The sequence below is a fragment of the Anomalospiza imberbis genome, chromosome 8 (assembly GCF_031753505.1).
Source record: "Anomalospiza imberbis isolate Cuckoo-Finch-1a 21T00152 chromosome 8, ASM3175350v1, whole genome shotgun sequence".
NCBI lineage: Eukaryota > Metazoa > Chordata > Aves > Passeriformes > Viduidae > Anomalospiza > Anomalospiza imberbis.
In genome coordinates, this window is record NC_089688.1 from 28,762,659 (window position 1) to 28,783,095 (window position 20,437).

Sequence of the window (20,437 nt, forward strand, 5' to 3'; positions counted from 1 at the left end):
TTATTAAAAACCCAAAACCTAGTGAAGAAGCTGTATACCCAGATTTTACAATCTGATTTTTGGTTTTACAGGAGGATTCATCCATTATTATGAAGAACTGCTGGAGATGGAATGGTCACCATCTGAAACAAAGAAATGAAAACCCCAGCAACAGACTATTGCATTTGTGTGATGTGCTTAGCTGGTATGACTTGCATTGCAGGAAGAATGTTGTATTCTCTGACACATCAACATTTCTTTCCTATTATTATAAGATTGGCCTTTTACATTTCATATCTTACCATCTTTAAAAGCCTATAATTACAGAAGCTGATTGAGAAACTGTGTTATTTAAAATTAACAGCTGAATGTAATCAACAGAGGCAAAGTGCATTTTTATACAAGAAAATAGCACTGTAGAAAGAAAGAGTCTGTACAATATTTAAATATTGTATATACATAAAATTATATTGTTCATAACTCATCTTAAAGTTTCTCTTGTTTGTAAACCATGGAAAGCAGCACACACAAAAAAATTCCCAGTATTTAGCTTTTAAAGCATTTAGCAGGCAGCAGGAAATCAACTGCTAGCAAGCACACTTTGTAATTATAGAAAGTATCCAGCAGGATACTGTGACTAGCATTCTCCATAGTCCTTTATTTATTTATTTTAAAGCTGAATGCAGAACATATTTCCCATTCAACCAGGGAATTCTGCAGGAGACACAGAAAACTCAATGATGAAATGCAGTGGATCAGTTGTCCAGCTCTCTACTGTGGCAAAACTCCAGGAAAAACACAGAAAGTTTAAGTGCAGGACTGGAACATAAATTAATGAAATAACTGATAAAGCTTTAATCTCCCAAAAGTGTCAGTAATGGATTTAACTCATGCTCAACTTTTTAAAAAGGAAGGTTTAGGTTAATAATTAACATTGCAATGTTTTGAAAATGTTATGAATTCCAGCAGGTAATCAGGCAGCTCTGTATAAATGCACTGGAAAGAGTCAGCATTTTAGGGTGACTCTACAGGTTGGTACCACTCTGCTAATTTGGAGTGGAATTAGGATCTGAAAGTTGTCAGCTCATGGCAGATGCAGAATGCAGGTTTCAGAAGTTTTCCTCCTGTAGCATTTTGCAAAATAAAAACTGTTCTAGCTGCAAAAGAAATTTGCCAGGTGAGCAAGCTTAAGGAAACATTTTCACAAAGTTGTTATTTGGAAAACAAGATGCTACCATGGCCATCAGTGCATTTCTCCTGCTTCAAAAGCTCTGTGCTCACTGCCTGGTAAGGAATGTTTTATTTAATTAATCTTTGTAGTTTCATTCTATTGGCTTCTGCCTTCCACTTCATTGGCCATTCAACTCAACCCAGCAAGATATTTTACTGAATTAAAATGTTTGCTAGAAAAAAACATATTTATTGCGGTACTTTAGATCTGAATGTTTTTTTTTTTTTTCTTCTGAATTGTTTAAATGTTTCTGGACAGCCATCATTCATCATCTGGAAGCTGTGCTTCCAAATCTTAACACAGGAATGAACAAGAAAAGAAATAAAATCACCAGGGTAAGTACTTGATAAAGCAGATGGGTCAGAGGGATGTTGACAGGCTGGAGAAATGTGCAGACAGGAACCTCTTGAAGTTCAGCAAAGGCAAGTGCAAAGACCTGAACGTGGGCAGGAAGGAGCCCATGCAGCAGGAGCTGTGGCCCAGCTGTCTGGGAAGCAGCCTGGCAGCACAACAACGGCCTGGCGTCGTGGCAGACACTGAGTGAGAGGCAGCAATGTGCCCCTGGCACAGAGAGTGCCACCAGCCTCCGGGCTGCACTGGGAGCAGCACTGTCAGCAGCTCCAGGAAAGGGATCACGGATCCCTGCCCTGGTTCAGCCCTGCGAGAGCAGCTCTGAGTGCCAGGTCCAGCTCTGTGCTTCCCAGGACACACAGCTCTGAGACCAGCAAAGGGCCTTGAAGGGGAGAAGGGACTGGGGGATCTTTCATGGGAGGAGAGGCTGTGAGATCTGGGGCTGCTGGACTCAAGGAGGCTCCGGGGATGCTAGGAATGTCTGAGAGCAGACAGGAAAGAGGATGGAGCCAGACTTCTCAGAGGTATCCAGTGAAGGAGCAAGAAAGAGGCAACACGCACAAATTTAAACTCAAGAAATTCCTTTTAAGCATAAGAAAAAAAAAAAAATTTGCAGTGAGGGTTATCAAGTAAGTTGCCTGGAGTTTACGGATCTTCATTTTGGAGACAATAAAAATTGGAAAAAGAAACTTGTTCTGACTGATACTGCTTAGAACAGAGAGCTTTTATCAGATAGTCAATGGATGTCCCCTTCAAGCTCAACTACTCTGTGATTCTGTGGTTTCAGAGGGAGACTAATAAAAATAAGTTTAGAAGACCCAAAAGAGAAATAGGTTTGTTCTTAATATTATTTTCCAAAGTATAATGAGGGTCATTCTAGATAATTAATCTGACAGCTTGTTCTGAGAGCTTTGACAACAAAGGCCTTGTTTTCAACCTGAAGCAACCAGTATTGGGCCCCCAAAGCACATATGTATTTCCTAAATATAATTTTAAGGATTTCTGGGGATTTTCTTCACTCAGAATTTAAGTAATTGAGATCCTATTTCTTTGAGTAATTCATCTTCAGCACTTTAAATTCTGAAAGCACTGGGCAAAATCAAAAGAATACAATAAAACTACTAATTTGTTCCCATTGCCAGAGGATGGTGCTGTTTAAACAGATATCCCACACAGATACACCCCTACAACAGCCACGTGGGTTAGTGAGTTTTTCTCAGGAGGAAGAGGAAGAAGAACAAGGCAAAGAGATTACAACTTGGTATTTTTTTAACTAACCTTCAGGACCCAACAATAATCAGTGTTTACTTTATAAAGGTAGATCTTTAAGCATGCGTGAGTAACTTGGTAACTTTTACTACCTCTGGAACTTTTGCTCCCAAAACTTTTTAAGGGTCTTTCAAAATGCAGTCCTTGGTCACCAAAGGACACAAACACAACATACCCCACCTCACTAGCTGTTCGCATATAGCCTGCTGAAATTCAAGGTGATGACATGACAGACGAAAGTCGAAGAATGGAACAGTGGAAGATCAGTCTCACAAACAGGCTGTGGTGGGGGAAAGGGCCGTTAGTAATTTAAGAAATCAATACCAACTTTGACACTTTTAGAGGTCGCAACATCAACAGCCATGGCTTTGATTTCAGTGTCCCCAAACTGCATCAGCGTTTTGATCTCGCGCCGGTTGGGCACGGAAGCGTCAGTTCCCGTGAGATCCAAGCGCAGGGTGCCGCACTTCTTCACGCCGGGCTCGGTGATGAAGCTGACGTTGTCTTGCTCTGAGCTGTAGATATTGATCACTATTACTAACTGAGAAGGCTTGGCCGGTGTGTAACTGCGTGTCACAGTCTCTCCCAGGGCTACAGACTGGTCGGCTGAGATAAATTTGTCGAAGACGTCGGTGCACCAGCGCGTGCCGTCTTTGACGAGGAGCTTCTCCGGGGGATGCTTGCCCTCCACGAAGCGATTGAGCACCCCGACGCCGTAGGTCAGAGGGGAGCGCCGCACCTTGATCACTGCAGGGTCGAGGCCGAAGAGAACAGCTCCTTTGAGGATGGTCAGACCCACATCTTGGGGAATGATGACCCGGCACCTCGAGCCAAAAGCGCTCTGGACGGCTTGTTGGAGCAAGGGGGATTCAGCAAAGCCGCCCACCAGGAACAGGAACTTCACATTGGTCACCTCTGGCTTATCAAACACCTCACCTGAACAGAAACAGAGACCACGCAATAAAATCCACTTTAACAAGGCAATGGAAGTGAAAATGCCAATGTGTGAGTGCACCGAGTGTTCCATGCATGTGATCGGAAACTGCCACATCTGTGCCCACACTGCCACCCTCAACATGCACCACTCCCACTTCCGTTATCTCTAGTATATTTCACTATTCACTATGAACTCACCTCAAACCATGCAACATTCACGAAGTGGCATTTAAAACCGACTCTTTACTGCATTCCAGATCACTCAATTTCAAATTCACTTATTATTTCTGACTCCAGCATCTCAACCACAATAAATATCACCTGCAAAATAATCCCTCTTTACATTTTTACAGGTTTTCCTTCTTAGCTTAAGCTCACATCTCTTACTTTCAAGAAAACCATGCAGTGCAGTTGTAGGCTCACTTTTAGTTTAAACAAGTGAGTTACCTGTCACAACTGTTGCAGTCCTAGGTGTCTCCCTCCCTGCTCACAGATAAGCTGCTCTATACTTGTTGTCTTGTTAAGTTCTGAAATTTAGCTAATAATCCCTCACATATGATGAGCAAAGCTGGATATTTATTCCAAATAGTGCTTTGTAATGTGTAGAAAGAAACACTTTTCTCACCACAAACATTATACTCGATACTAATTTCATCTTCTGCTAGGAAGACCTTAAATAGTAACTTTCCCAATAAGCACTTGTCACTTTCCATTACTGGACAAATAAATTCATTGCTGCTTAAGCCATGCCTGGAAGTACTTTTACCATGATGCACCATTTACTATTTGTGCTTTAGAGATGTCAGTGATTTGGATGGTCATGAACAAATGTGACCTTCCACTCAGGAGGAAGAAATTGGTGGTCTTAATAGCTGGAATAGTCAGAAACAAGTTACAACTCTGGTATAATTTGGCTGTTGCCTAACCCAGCAAAAATAAAGGCAGGATCTGGGTTTCCCAATGCATGTCAGCCCTCTGAATGCTTGCAGCCCTGGAAGCATAGAGTAATAGAAGCTTAGGCAGTAACAGAACTGAATCACACTCAGTTACTAGCACTAGAGTTAGGCAAGAGTATGTGCTCAGAACACATCCCTTACTTTTATTATTTTCCCAGCTGATTTGTAGAGAGCTGCAAGTTTCAGACCTGAATTCCTTGTCAACAACTGGTGCATACCAGGAGGGTTGTTACTGGGTTGAAATGGGTGAGCAAAGCTTCAGTTTCAGCTCAGCCAGAAGTGGAACCACACACAGATACGTACTCAGGTGCTGCACGATCTGGTCAATTGTAGGTTTGAAAAGAGCATTCATTGCATCCGGGCTCATCCTCAGCATCCCCTGGGAAGACCACTTCACAAAGTCCACACTGCAAAGGAACAGTGAGAAAGAACAGTGAGAAAGAACATTAAAGCATTGCAGCTGAGCTGTGAAACAACCAGCATTAAATAAATTAATGAGTTTAAGGAATCTGCCTGCATTTTCCTTGGAACAAAGTGCCCCATCTCACCCTCACCCCACACCAAGTGCAGTTATGTAAAATTTGAAGGGAGAATTATTATTTTGGCTTGTCTAATTGTTGTTTTCTTTGCCTGATTGCCTTCTGCAGCATTAGCAATGCTCAACTGCTCTCTGAAACAGCTGGCAGTCAATGCAGTGCTCGCTCATCTGAAACAGCACTGATTCATCCCCAGAAGGGCAACATTTAGATTATAGCAGTGGCAGGCCAAAGCCACTGGAAACACACAAGGAAAACAAGCAAGTTGGGAAGCCTCAGGAGGCAGAAGAGAGAATGGATTTTTAATGAGGCATAACAGTTATTAAGTGAACCCAGGCATTATGCTATCCTATCACTGATACACATCTGTATAGCTCAGTAATACTCCTTACATTCATGAACATTATATGTTAACCTTTACACTCTTTCTATCCTGTCATCCAATTGATTTGATTTCATTTAAAGGGAGCATTTATCATTTCCTCTAAGATTCATGATTAAGACTACTAATAAAAAGGAGATGGCCTCGTGAGGAGGATTTCCAGAAATTTTTAATGATTTCAGAACCTCAGTCTCATTTAGAAAGCAACTTTTAGCTGGATTCCAAGTCACTTAAGCTTCCAGTACATTTACCAATGACTTCTGAAAGAGATGCATGAGTTCCAGCCTGCATACTACATTCAACACTGGTTTAAAAAAATTAAGGTACAGGTACCAAATATCAGATCTTCCCCTCTCAGGTCCCAAGCCTTCTGCCCCAGATTCACAGGTTCTCTTGCTCATTCTCATTAAACTCCAGGCTTTCTGTAATATGTAACTTCAAGAGATGCAAAATGCCCATTTCTATTTTCTGCTCACTTCCTTTTCTACAGCAGCCCACAATCTTGTCATTTAGGGTGACTTCTTGATACTGACAATCATTAATTAAGACCTCTGGAGGGGATTATGTCTCCCTGCCTATCAAGCAAATTATCAAACTTGTTAAATACTGTAAGAAGCAAAAGCCTGCCATCACTTCAAAAGCTGAACGCTTCCCCTTACAGAGCTTTATGCAGTAGTGTATGTTTTCTCCAGTGAGCTGATACTGTTAATAACTTCCCTCAAGCCATGAACATATTTACACATCTCACAATCTTGGACTTTTTTCTAGGATCCAGCCGCTAAAAATAAAATTCTGGGCAACAAATTCTGTGTTTGATCTGACATTCCTAATTAACATGCAAGACACTCTTAGTAGAGTCAAAGAAAGTGATGCAGTGGTGGCCTAACAGATGTCGTAGAAAGCAATACCTGAAAAGTTCAAGTCTTGTACAGAAAAGCTTTTGCAAGAGAACTATCAGAACTTTTCATTCTGGAAACTGCAGCAGATGCAACCCCATTTTCTCATCCATGCACTACGCTTTTACACTGCTACCTTTCAGTCCTAATGTAATTAGCATATTTTAATTATTTGTCTTTGCCACCAGTAGTTAATTCTGCATCCATATGGTCATCTACTCACTTGCTCTTCCTCAAGGCATGTTCTACACTGTGACCTCGGAACTTCTTGTAGTAGTCAATGAAGGAGAAGGGCAGGGTGATGTTTAAGGGGTTGGTCCTGTCGGGGGCTGCCGCCCGCTTGCGGGACTCAAACGCGATCATCAGATCTACCCAGGCCGCAGGGCGCTTGATTTTAAACTGTTCAATGAAATCTTCCCCAAATATTTTACACAGGAGCTTCTCGAACTCGTAGTCCACACCTAGAGAACCGTATGGCCCACCTGTGGCACAGACAAAACACAGCTTTAATATTCTGGATGTTCTTTAATGTTCCTACGACATTTCGAGTTGACCACATACACATCAGAACAACACTCTCAGGACTGTCATAAGAGACGGTTCACAAAAAGAGGATCTTTGTAAATGTAACAGTTGGTCTAATCATGATCTTACCTTTGCCTCACTGTTACTCCTGTATCATCACAGCCATTCTGACACTATCACTATAAATTAGTGATTCAGCCAAGCAGCAGCTGGGTTATACTAGTTTTGTGTGCTGGTCTCATTTCAGGAAGAACTGTCAGTAAAATGCAATAAAGGCACACATTTCCTTCACTGACAAGCCAAAACATTACATAAATATATAATATACCACCTAATTATATAAAGCAAGCAGTGGAAGTGGAAGTACATGAGGTGTTAGGGCATGGGTTGGACTCAATGATCTTAAGGTCACTTCCAACCTAGTCATTCTGTGAATACCTGTTGCTTTGTAGAGCTCCTTCAGATGTCCTTCAGGGAGCCTGATCTGATGGACAGTCATATCCACTGTGCCTCCTCCGCTGTCAACCACGATGTACCGATCACCTGGAATGCCAAGGGGACAGGCCAGGGCCATTTACACCACTGTGAGCACTCCAGCTCACTGCAGTGAGAGCTCCTGAGGGCACCAGGTAAGGGAGATCAAGGGCCTACAGACAGCCAGCAATGGCCCTGCTGAAGACTTGATCTTTGCTAGTAATTACAACACAATGATTGATAACAAATATCAAAGTCACATGTCAAAAGCTATTAATGTAGCACAGCTGAAAAGTGGGACTGCTCATGCTGCTGGTGTACATCCTAGTGGGCTACCAAATATTATACCATATTTGCAAAGCCTGTTCTGAGGAAAATATTCCAGCTGCATGGCTTTCCACCATCTCATTAATAAATCTAATGCTAGAGCATACAGAATTGCAATTCAGCACTTGTAACTAAGAGCAGCACGTGAACTTGTGGGTTTCTTCCTTCTCCCCTTTATAACCACTGTGAGAACAATGCAGTGCACAGCACCTTTGTGGGAAACACAATATTTGCCTGCAACACAAAACCAGTGAAAGCAAAGTTTGGTCAAGAAAGGACAGTACCTTCCTCCAGCTCAGACCAGATCTCTCCTATGACATTTTCCACCATGAAGGTCCGACTCTGCCGGTTCCGGCGCACGTGTTCCTTCCCTAGTGATTGACAGAAAAAAAAACTTACTGAGTATAATAAAAAAGCATGAAGAAATAAAATCAAAATTGCAGGAAACAAGTGCAAGCAAGCTGACAGATCTGTATGTATCACTTCTTAACAAATGTACAAAAATTATTGCCTTGGGACCAGGAACATTAGAATGTCATTCCTGGAAAGAAGGAAAAACGGTTTACAGCCAGCCTGATCTCCCTTGATATTGTAATATATACTTAATTGTCTTTTAATCTGTGCTAATTACCTAACACAAATAATGCAAACGAAACATATATAGTAACAATCTAATAATAAGAAAGCTATAAACAGGTCTGACGTGCAGTTTTTCAATACACTGGCTTGCAAAGTGTGGCTGGCAGCAGGGTGGGGGGCTGGCAGCCAGCTGTGCTCACAGCAGCTCACACCAGCAGGTGGCAGCCCCAGCCCACGCCCAGACAAACCCCCACCACCCGGGACAGGAGAACATTCCCACATTTCCAAAAGTCACAGCTCATTTTGAGTGCTCAGGCAAATACGCCTCCCCAACCTCTCAGGATGTCAGTTTACCCCAAAACAAGCAGCCAGAAGCACTGCTGCTCAGATTATTCAGAATTAATCTTAAAGACAAGTAAGAATAAGAATTAATCTTAAGGACACAGTGATCACCAGGGCTGACCCTCACAATATTTAAAATATATCCCAATTAAAAAGTAAGTGTAATCTTGCAAAACTATTGTAACAACCCGTTTACTTTCAAGACTTAACTGCTACTAATACATTTAAAATACGCAGAACAGTTTGTCAAGAGAAAGCAGAGTAGTGAGAACCTCTGCTATTTATGTTTCCAAATCAACCTCTATAACTGAACGACCGAAAAAACCTACATTCCTTGTGTTATCATCACTCACCTTCAAAGGCACTTCATAAAACACTACAAGAGAGGCAGCCTGTCATGAGTAGAATTTTTTTCTGAAAATACCAGCATGCAAATCACAGAATGCACTTTGCTTCCTATTTCTATAGTGGCTGTCATCAGAAAACAAGAGCATCAGCTCCACTTGCTCCTGCACCCTCCCCAAAAAGACTCCACGATGCAGAGAAGCTGCCCCAGCCTCAGTGCGCTGACTGGGCAGCACAGGGAGAGCTCAGATGAAGCATTCCATGGCAGAACAAGCACTAGGTCCAAGTGAGGGCCCGTCAAGCTCACAGAAATCAATGGCAATCCTTTCACTCCCTCCTGCTGGCTAGGAGAGAACACAAGAGCCAGTCTTTAACTACAGCTGAAGCAAGCTTACCCTTGCTACTATGAACACTAAAATTTCTGTTTTGACTTCACAGCAATAATATGGTCCTTGGAGTGCTTCTCTCTGTTTATATTTAAAGGGTTTTTCTCCTTAATCTGTTCTCAGCTTGTCTTGGGTGCTTGCCATGCCTTTATGAAATTTTAATTCCAACCCCAAATTAATTCACTCCAAACTTTGTTTTCATTAATTTTGACATGAAACCTTTCTCATCCCAAATAGCTTTTTACCATACAAAGTCAAGAATGAGAGTGGTACCCCCACCCATTAGCAGAAATCCACGATCTGCCAGATTCTGCCCAGCTTCAAAACCTTAACCAGATAAACTCCTTTATTATTTTCCCAGAAGCAAATCCCTGTGTTGTCTGAAAGTGAGTTCATGTAAAATCACATGGAACTGGAACAGTTCAGGGCACGAATGAGGGGGACAGAAGCCAAGGGGCCCTGAGGGGACAGAATCCTAAAAACAGATTGTGTCCTGTACTCTGTGTGGGCCTCCAAACACTGAACACATCTGACAAGTGCTGGCTGGGAGAGCCATGGATTTGAGAGAATGAGGTAGTCACCCTGCCTAACTAAAAAAAATATGCTCTGGTAAATGCAGGAATAGCTCTACTAGCTTAACCTCCCACTTGCCTCTACTGTTTTGACCTAGCAAATATGACAAAATAGAGAATCTTCTGAAACACTCCTTCTAGGATAGACTGTCACACTACCATCAGTATCAGGGCAACTGATAGAATTCAGAGATATAGAGAAATATGCACATTAAGCAGCTGTCAAATGTTACTGCTGCAGGCCATTTTCCTTTTTTCTTCCTCTATTTCCCTCCAGTTTCAGTAGGCTGCCAAGCTCAAAAAACTCTGGTGATGAAGGATCTTCTGTCAAGTGACTTACAGTGCTCCAATCTCTGTCCCTCCCCTTCAAACAGTGACAGTAGCAACAGATCCCAGCTCAGTAAATCAGAAGGGTATTATCCAGTTGCTCTTCAACATGCAGATAAATTCATTGCAACATTCCAATGCTATGTGTTCCACGGAATGTTGAAAGTCATTAATGATATTTCATAAAGATGAAATCAAAAAGCATCTGCCAAAACTTGGGAACACCTCAGACTAATTGTTTCATTGCAGATCCAGTTATTTAGCACTGCCTCAATAATGCAGATAATCGAACACATAATTGCTTCCAACAAATTAAAAGAAAAAAACAATCCAACATGAAGTACTAACTTAAATTAAGGCAGAAAAATACTGTTGTGAAAATACTAAAAAACCCCCACAACATCCAAATAAAGACAAGACAAAGAAGCTACCTGCATGCTAAAATTCAAGTGTATATTATGAAGAACTTGTTCCCTGTGAGGGTGGTGAGGCCCTGGCACAGGATGCCCAGAGAAGCTGTGGCTGCCCCATCCCTGGAAGTGTCCAAGGCCAGGCTGACAGGGCTTGGAGCAGTCTGGGACAGTGGAAGGTGTCCCTGCCCATGGCAGAGGGTTGGAACTAGATGACTTTTGAGTTTCTTTCCAACCCAAATTATTCTGTGATGTCTGCTGGGTCAACATATAAACAAGTCTATAGTAAGCAGCAAAGCAGTTTTTAAAAGCAAACTGATGCCAGCCTGAAACATTTCAAGAGAACCAGGACAACAAGAAACGGTGAGAAACCAGCCCATGGGGACAAAGCAAACTTAGGCACGAGACTCTGCGAAGTGAATGAACAGAAGTACCCTGTGTAAATCCAGTTCCAATAGTGTCACTCGGGCTGTAGCCATTGACAGGTGCCCTACTACTCAGGTCTATCATCTGGTGCAGGCGCAGCTTTCGGCAGTAGATAGAGGCAGCCTCGGGTTCCAGGGCAATGATCAACTGCTCGGGGTTTTCGGGAGATGCCATTCCTGCCTGCGAGAGAGAAGGGATCAGAGAAGTGGGGTGGGAACCCTGCAGCCCCTCTCAGCACAAGGCTGTCCCCAGCCCCTGGGCTCCGCTGGCTCACCCCTCAGAGCTCACCCCACCAAGGAGCTGCTGCCAGGGGTAAAGGTCTGCATCTGGGAATTGTCCTGCCCACACTGCACAGCACAAGTCCACAGGCTGTAACAGGGAGGATTGCATGCACTTACCATGCTAAGTGTCTAACCGAGCACTTGTGTAAATGACAGGTGGAGAAACGAAGAAAATCGGATTGAAACCTGTAATAATTGGCCTAAAACCTGAACTCAATTTTAATAAACCTGTGAATCTGCCAGCTAACAGGGGCCCCAGCCTCCTTTCAGCCTCCTTTTGCCTCTCCTTGCCACAATATTTTAAGTATGCCTTTATGTCCCAGATATTCACAGTCCTTGCCAAAATGAGGTTCCTGCACTGTTTAACTCTATAGAAATATACAATACACTTTGCCAGTAATGCATCTTTTGTCTTACAACCAACATTTTCTATTTCAAAATCCATTGCTTTAAAGTACATTTGCTTTTTTAACATCTTCAAAATGCTCAGTATATTCAAGGATACAAAATACAACGGGGCAGGTTCCCAAAAATGTAATGAGAACAAGTCTAAAAATAATACCACATAAAATCAGCATTTGCCATTCTTTCTACTTTCCTACTGGATTTTCAGCCTTCAGACACAGATATTTTCAAAAAGCCACAAGTTCTTATGTAACTACATCAATCTCAGAATTGGGCTTAAAGAAAAATATTCAAAGAACAGTTCACAAAACTCTGTTTTAATTTCTCTTCCCTGGTACTTCTGCCTAGAAAATAGATATCTTGCAACTCTTTCTGTCAACTTTTGGGTTACTTGCTATTACATTTCAGTTAAGTGCTGAGCACTAAAGCTTGCTAGCAAACAAATAAAACAAAATTAACATTTTTCTGCTTTCACAGTCAGTCTTCCAGCCTTCAACTCATAAACACACACACTGTGGTGTCTCTAGAGCATCCCCAAAAGGACTGGAAAGGACATGGAAAATCTGTAGACCTGGACTGGAATTTGACTTCTTTCATACAGCTACATTGTGTGCTGTGGGAATTGCTGCCTCATTGACACCTGCAGCCAGAAGCTCAACATAACGTTGTTTTAAAATGCAGTACCCGGATAAGACTTGAGATACAAAACTGTCCTTCATATTTACTGACTCATTTTACCCTCTCCACCCTAATAAGTACCATAAACAGATTCTTGAAGAAAGCATCTTCCTCACATTTTGTTACTGTTGGTAACAAAAAAAAAAAAAAAAAGGCAAAACAACAATAAATAAGTTTTAAAATTAGAAAGAGTTAAGAGTTAAACTCTTAAATCATGGTTGCTCATTATTTTACAAGCACACCATGACTGGGATTATGGTCACTTTACAGCCTTTGTTGCTGTTGGGCAAACTTTTCTGCTTCAGTTACATCCACTGGACTAAACAGCATGATCCGAAATTAGCAGAACTGTGTGGGAAGGAAAATATTGTGCAAATACTACAGAATTTCAAACCTTGCCAGCTCTGTGGCAACACATATTGAAAAAAAATACTATATTGAAAAGAATGTTTGCAACCAAACTTTCAAACTTTGGAAAACAGATTTACATCAGCCAGAGTAACCCTAAAATGTATATAAAGAGCATCAATTAAGCACAGACCCTCCTGCCATCACTTCACTTGTATGTGAGCACGATGGCAGATGCAGCCCTGGAGCTGTACTGGGGATGACGATGTGCCTAAGGATAAACCCAGTCCCTCCTGTGACCCATCTGGATGCAGTAGGCACAGGCAGGGCTGGTCTCATGCCAGCTCACTTCAACATCACTTATCTCCAGATGAGCTTTTCCACACAGAAGTTTTGGTTTGTTGCACTGGAAAGAGCAATATTCCAGATATGAATCCATACTCGGGTCTCTGACAAACAGATTTGTCTGATCTGCTAAAGAATTCCACAAATGTCTGGTGTGTGCACACAAACTGCCTTTGCCTTTGGAGAGTTTTGCTAAAAGCCTGATCTGGATCTTGCTGCAGTTCTAAGGGCAGCACTTCCTGCTCTATCCAATAAGGGCTCGGAGAACAAATAGCTCCTGACTACCCTGCTTCAGTTTTCACTTGTATTAAATCCATTATCATGTTGTGTGAGAGCTCTGAATCTGAGCAGCAAGTGGGTTTCTTTCACTATCTAGCAATGTGGATGAACTCAAGAGTGCTCAGTCTGCTCCTTGTACTGGACATGTGTCAGCAGCACAGACAATTCTTAGTCTCAGGGTAACCTAAGCACAAAACTGTATTTTAGGGAAAAAATAGATTGTTGCCAAGGATATTCAAATCCAAAGGCTACAGCGTAAAGCCTTTGCAGAGGTGACAAGAAGTGAGTTGCACACACAGGGAATGCACTGGTGTTTCCTAACTGGAGGTGGTGGTGGGCAGAAGATTGTACTAATCACCAAATCATCTGTTCTAGGGGGAGTTTTAGTACAAACCCCCAAGGCTGGTCCTGCTAAAAGCAAACAGTAAATCATTAACAATAACATTTGCTTCCTCCCCTCCTCCAGCAGCAGCCTGTACCATGAACTTTTCACACTGCAGGCAGGAGAGGAAGGCAGTGACCTGCAGTGGATGGACTGGGATCTGTGCTCTCAGACTCTCCATGCACAGCAGATGCTATTCTTGCTCCTTTTTCTCTCTGGCTATGATTTTAACATACCCAAATTATCTCCTGAGGAAAACATGCAACAGAAATGACAGTTTTTAACAGTTCAAAGCACAGCTGATCCTAACAAAACCTCATGAAGAAAATGCTGAGGTTTTTAGTTTAAAAGCTTTTCTTACAGTTTGAAAGGCCAGTTACAATGAAGAATGTGTTGTTTCACATCATAAAAAGACCATACAGAGAATCTTTTACAGTGAAAGGTACATGGCATCCAACATATATTTTTATATGTAGACACGCATATATCTGTACATATATACATACATACATATTTTTATATTAAAAAATATATATGTAGCAATCAATATTTCATACCTTATGTATATAGTATTTCCACTCAGACCATGAAAGAGAGCACATTACATATATATCTACACACAGCACAGAGAAAATGGGGGGAGATGATAAAGAAACATGAGCACATAAATACTGTTGGGGAGGAATGGAGCAACGAGGTTGTTTTAATACAAGCTCCAAGAGGAAGACTTAGGCGGTGCATCTGTCCCATCATTACGGCCAAGGGACAGATGGGAGAAAAATATTGAGCATGCAGAGAAAGAGGAGTGGAAACAGCAGGCAGCCAACGTGAAGAAACAGTGATGCATTTGTTAAAATTATTAATTGCAGGCATTTGGGAATTTGCTGTATTTTAAACTTTCTGCTTTCTGTCTGCCTCACTCCATGTTCTTGCCCCACTGCTGCCCAAGTAGGACTGCAATAAAGACCAGGACCAGGGATTTACAAGTTAGCAGGCCTGAGCAGGGCAGATCTAAACAATGGCTCAATATTCAACATTTTAGAGATCATTCTGGCAGTGGGACAGACACACCAAAGCTGCCCTTTTGCCTAGGGCAGCTTATAGCAGAGTTTAGAACAGAGCAGTGTCTTTACTCCAGCCTGCTAAGGAGATTTTCTTGCTCCCGTAAGACTCGCTAGCAGTCATCACTAATGGAACATGAAGGCAGCAGACAGCAGTTTCCCCAAGAACACAAAAGTGGAAAACTCATCATGGGATTACATAAATTATTTGAGCACAAGAAATTTCTTCAATTAATTTGCAAGATATTGCTGCATTTATAAACCTGGAAGAAGCAAAGAACACTATGAAAAGAACTGCTCTAAAATTCAACTTTGCTTATATGCCTGAGGACTAGGATTTCACTTTTTGACAAGAGAACTCCCAGACCTCACTCCCTCCAGTAGCACTGGCCTGTGTGCTGGTGCCAATGCATTGCTGTGCATTTGCCAAGATGCATCATGGACAGCAAACTTCAAAGTATTTCAAAGTCTCATGTACTGGAGCATAAATAATTTCACCATCCAGATGCAGGTGAATTCTCACCCTGGCCACCAGCTCTGTTTTTATAGGCAGGGAGGTGTCACCAGGAGAGAGCCACAGCTGACCACAACACATTCCTGATTCCCTGAACAGCATCAGCTGCCAACTGTTAGAGTAGCTCACCACTAGCAAATATTGAGGTCTGGACTGCAGCTCACTGCAGCAGTCTGAGCACTTCAGAGAACTGTTTTCACTCACTCCACATGCAGAATCACCATTACTACAGATTAAAAGATGCTGCTTTTAAAACCCAGCCTCACATGCCACAACACACAGGAAAAAAAAAAACAATGCACTTTTATTTCTTTATAATATTGTAATGTATATGAAATTAAAGACAGCATTATAATAGAATATTCCATGTAGTCAGTCTTTTTAAGGTAGGTCTAGATGAAAATGTCCCATCTCTGAATGCTGCTGTAATTAGAAGCATCAGCATTTAGCTGCAGTTCTCCACAGCCAGATAGAACACCAGTGTGTTCTTTATTTATTACACCACAGTGACCCCAAAAGAAGTACAGTGTTAGGAAATACACCCTGACTGACAAGATACCTGTTTCCTATTCCTATCCTTGCAATTATTGAAAGCAACAGGTGAAGTTCCTTTTTGTTTTTGGTTTTTCAGAAAGATACATCAGCTAGATTTTTAAAGGGGGAAATAAAATAGCCTGACCACTGATTTGTAACACAAGGAACCTGCCTTATGTAAAGTGCACCTGTTCTTTTGAGTTACAAAACTTATTAAAAAAACAATTGGATGAATTCTACTATTTTTCTGCTTTGATATATTTTGTAGTCATCTAAAACCTGATTCACTACTGCTGCAGGGCTGTAGGCACTGCATTCACACAATTAAGAAAGCATTTCCAGATACAAAAATGTAGCATAAATAAAATAAACAGATAAACACATGCAAAAGAGCCACCCTCATTACACAGTTGGAAAAACAAGGCACAGAGACCAAAAGGCTTTCCTTAAGGTTGCACAGGAACCCACAACAAGGAGGGAATTCCCTCCACAACCCCAGAACTCCAGTTCAGTGTCACAGCCAAATGCTACTCTTCCCCAGCCAGCAAGGCTCCATTTCTGCCCGTGGCAAGGAGCACATGCAGAAGCTGCAGGAACAGATTCATCCCTCACCTCCACAGCCTTGGGTCCTCACTCTCCTCTCCCTCTTTGTCACCTCCACCAACTGCTCTACTTTAATCACTGCTGGAGCGATGCTGCACACCAGACCAGTGCAATGATCCATTCTTCTGGCTGGTAGGAAAAACCTTTAAAACCTGTTTTACCACTAAAGCTCCATTAGTAAGCACTAGAGATAAAATTTAGAAGTTGGATCCCATGGATCCCACAAACAGCTCTGTAAAGATGATGGGGTTCATTAGGAAACAAAGCTCTGCAGGACAACAACATCCAGCCAAAACAAGAGAAGCTGAGAATTAACGTCAACATTTTCCTATTTTCTAAGATACTTATTATAATTAGTAACAATAGGAAAGGCATGATTGCAAGTCAAGCACTGTGCAGGCTGCATGAAGAAAGTATTGTGAGGCTGAATCAAGGCAAGACAAAACAGCAGCTGGAAATTAAGTGCCTTGTGAAACTTCCACTGTTTAAACTAATCAGTTCATTGTGTTAAGGGCTCCATGATAACACCATCCACTTAGTGCCTTGGTAAGTGACCTCCTCTAATCCTCCTCCTTTTTCACTAGCTAGCACTTTCTCCAGTCCTATGGCATCAGACTGGGATGTCACAAATAAACGACTGAGATCTAATTAGGAGGCAGAGCGTGCCAGGAAAGAAGATGAGCAGCATGGGAACAGACTCCAGCATCATCCCAAAGAGGCACTGGAGGGGAAGCAGGGCTGGCAGGGAGTGGGTACCACAAAGCTGCAGGAAAAGCAGGCACTTTTGCTGGATCCTCAGCCTGGAGAAGGTTTAAAAAAAATGTTTGAAACTCACTATACCATTACATACCCCAAAGCTTTGCCCTTAGACTTCAGAGTGATGAGGAGTGCTGCAGTACAGGAAATATCGTGGGTAAATAGAATAGACTGAGGTCAGACAGCCCAGTTAGCTCTGCCCTCTTATCTCTTCAAAGACAGATTCTTAAAATTGCTCAAAAGCCACAAAATAAAAAGGATTTTCAAAGATTCCTCTTGGTGACCACAGCAAAGAGGCTGGGTTTGCCAAAGGCAGGAGGAAGAGCTGCTTCCCTCCTTTCAAAATTATGTACTCTGGATAGAAGAGCCTAGATGAAAACCGAATGTTGACTTTTTTTTAAAAAAAAAAATCCAATCCACGTTTGGGTGGCAGATGATCCTGCGAAGACCTGACATCTACAATGTCAGAGGCACTTTTTGCTTCACAGAAACAAGAGCATTTTGCTTTCTATTAACATTCACTACACATACATGCATATAGCTAACAGATACACATGAATGCATACATTTTCACACTATTAGTGCTGGCTGAACTAAAATCAGGCTTGTGGCACAGGCTGTCCTTCCTCCTAGTCTGATCAGGTGTCACTGATACTTCTTTGCATTTCACAAGTAAGAACATTGTGGATAATTATCACAGCTGCAGAATTCTTTCAGTGTCAGCTTCCCCATCCGTACAGCTCGGGGACAGGACAAAGATACTCATCTCTCTGTGAGAAAACTGCTTGAGAAAGCATAAAGGACATCTCAGGCTAAAAAAAAAATTAAAAAGTGAAATAGTAGTAACTTCATTTTGCAGACAAGGGGAATACAAGCTGTGGATGATGAAAAAGCCACTAATGGAGGGGCACAAACTGGAAGCTAAGAGACCCCTGTAATAGTTTTCATTTACTCACTTTACACAAACATAAGTGACGAAATAATGTGAAAGGCATAAAAGGATGAAATCCAAAGTAAAAATCAGCCTTTAAACCTCCGTTAGGATTTTGGGTTAATCCTAAAGGGCTCTTCTGGGGCCTCAGACATTTTCCCTTCTGCCATGAGGAAGTAGATACTGTCACTATATATTTATACACTATTTCCCTCCCTTTAAAATACCAGGGTGTAGGCTTGGCAGTGCTTTCTGAATCCCCAGGGCTTGCCCATGCCAGAAGCCTGTATAAAGGAACTTAACCCACAGAAAATTCACAGCCTTCCCACAGTTTTCACCTGGGCTGAACCCACTGCTGCTCCCACTTCAAAGAGGGAACTCACAGGCTGTGAGCTCCCGCGAAGGGTTTTTGGGTGAAATCCTCCCATCTGCAGCCAATGAGGAGAGATGGTACTGGCACCTGTACAGCTGGTTTGGTGACCATCACTAGACAACACAAATTAATTCTAATTAATAGTTACACTACTTCCCCTTTAATAGTTGTACATGGCCATGTATGCTGAAGGACCAAGAGGTTCAGATTAGCATTTTACTTGCAGTTAAAATTAGTTTTATGGTGGAAGAGACTCTTGTAGGCCAAGGAGCAATTGAACAGCTGCCTGCAGCTCTCTGAAGGGCAGGTCCAAAGTAGACACAATTTTTCTCAGTCTCGCCAGGAGAAACAAGAAGGGACAAAAGCCACATACTGCAGCTTGTGGGGTCCAAACTGAGTACTGAAACCCCTTTTTTTACTAAGATGGCGATGCAGCACGTGAACAGCTGCTCAGAAAGCCACCTCTGTCCTTGGAGAGCTTTAAAACATGATTCAGTAAAGCCACTGCTGACCCAGGGTAGGCAATAACCCTGCTCCAACTGGAAGTCAGGCTAGATGATGTCCAACCAACACTCCCAATTATGCTTACATGACTAAAATGCTGCAGGTATCCTACACTGAGAAAGGCCAGAACTGCAGGAAGGAATCCTTCCCAAAGGCTAAGGACCTGGACAGTTTTTCTCTCCTTGTCTTTGTGACTCTCATGTCAAATCCTTGTGTGTATCAGCGAGAGGGAGCCCGTCACGTCTGACAGGCTGACAGCAGTACCAGACTCACTGCTGCAGTTATTCAGGTTTCTGTATGGATTGTAATTAGAACTTTTGTTCAAGCATCTTGGAATCAAAAGGAAACATTTGTCACAGCATTTTTTTTTTAAATTTTTAAAGCTAAAAATATATAGAGCAGCCTCAAGCAGTCCTGTAATCCTAAACATCAGCCATGAGCCACATTAAAAAGTGATGCAACATATGGAAATCAATTAGTTCAATGCATCAGGGGTGCACAAGTTGAATTTACAACACTAACACAATCTGCACCCAAAAAAAATTATCTGCCTCAGTCCAGTGTCTTGTCAGAGAAGGAAATTCAGTTCCTAATTAATTAATTCATTGATTGTAGAGGTAAAAATGGCCTTTATGCTTAAAAACATGAGGATACAAATAGCAGACATGGACTTGAAACCCAGATTTTGCATTCAGCTCTGCTACAAGCTTCCCATATAACATTTTGTAAATCACTAAGAACAAATTTTGTGAAACCACCGACTAATGAAAAAGCATCAACTTCTGAGTACCCAAATCAGTATTAAGGTTTTCAGTGATCTGCTGCTGAAGTTTGTTGGAACGAGGGGGGCTCAGGCTCTGAATAATCACCCTGGCTGTCTGTGCATGCACATACCTGATCATGTTACTTAGCAAGTCACTTTGGGCCAAAGCAGAATCCATCTGATATTTCACTTCTGCTTGTTAACCTGTCAGTAAAGCTATTCCTGTGGTAAGAAGTACCATGGAACATTTCTCCCTCTTAATGGCTGTCTAGAAACTATGGCATTATCTCACTGTGAAAAGCAAGAAAACAAATGGGGCACCTGGAACCATAATGAAGTGTGACTTTTATTTTCAGAACACTTAAAATAATGAATGTGTGGAGCTGCACTGGCTACAGCCAGAACTGCTGCATTTGTGTGGCCACTGATTA

General features: G+C 42.0%; 1 protein-coding gene across 1 annotated transcript in view; it reads right to left on the minus strand.

Annotated features, from left to right (window-relative positions):
- Window positions 1–2,369: 2,369 nt before the first annotated feature.
- Window positions 2,370–20,437, minus strand: part of HSPA12A (heat shock protein family A (Hsp70) member 12A) — a 49,022-nt gene continuing 30,954 nt past the window's right edge. The window contains exons 8-13 of the mRNA XM_068198179.1: window positions 11,258–11,429; window positions 8,147–8,233; window positions 7,500–7,604; window positions 6,760–7,018; window positions 5,026–5,129; window positions 2,370–3,766 (exon numbers count right to left, since the gene is read on the minus strand). Of these exons, the coding sequence (XP_068054280.1) occupies window positions 3,132–3,766; window positions 5,026–5,129; window positions 6,760–7,018; window positions 7,500–7,604; window positions 8,147–8,233; window positions 11,258–11,429 (1,362 nt within the window). The 3' untranslated portion in view covers window positions 2,370–3,131. The remainder of the gene's footprint in view (window positions 3,767–5,025; window positions 5,130–6,759; window positions 7,019–7,499; window positions 7,605–8,146; window positions 8,234–11,257; window positions 11,430–20,437) is intronic.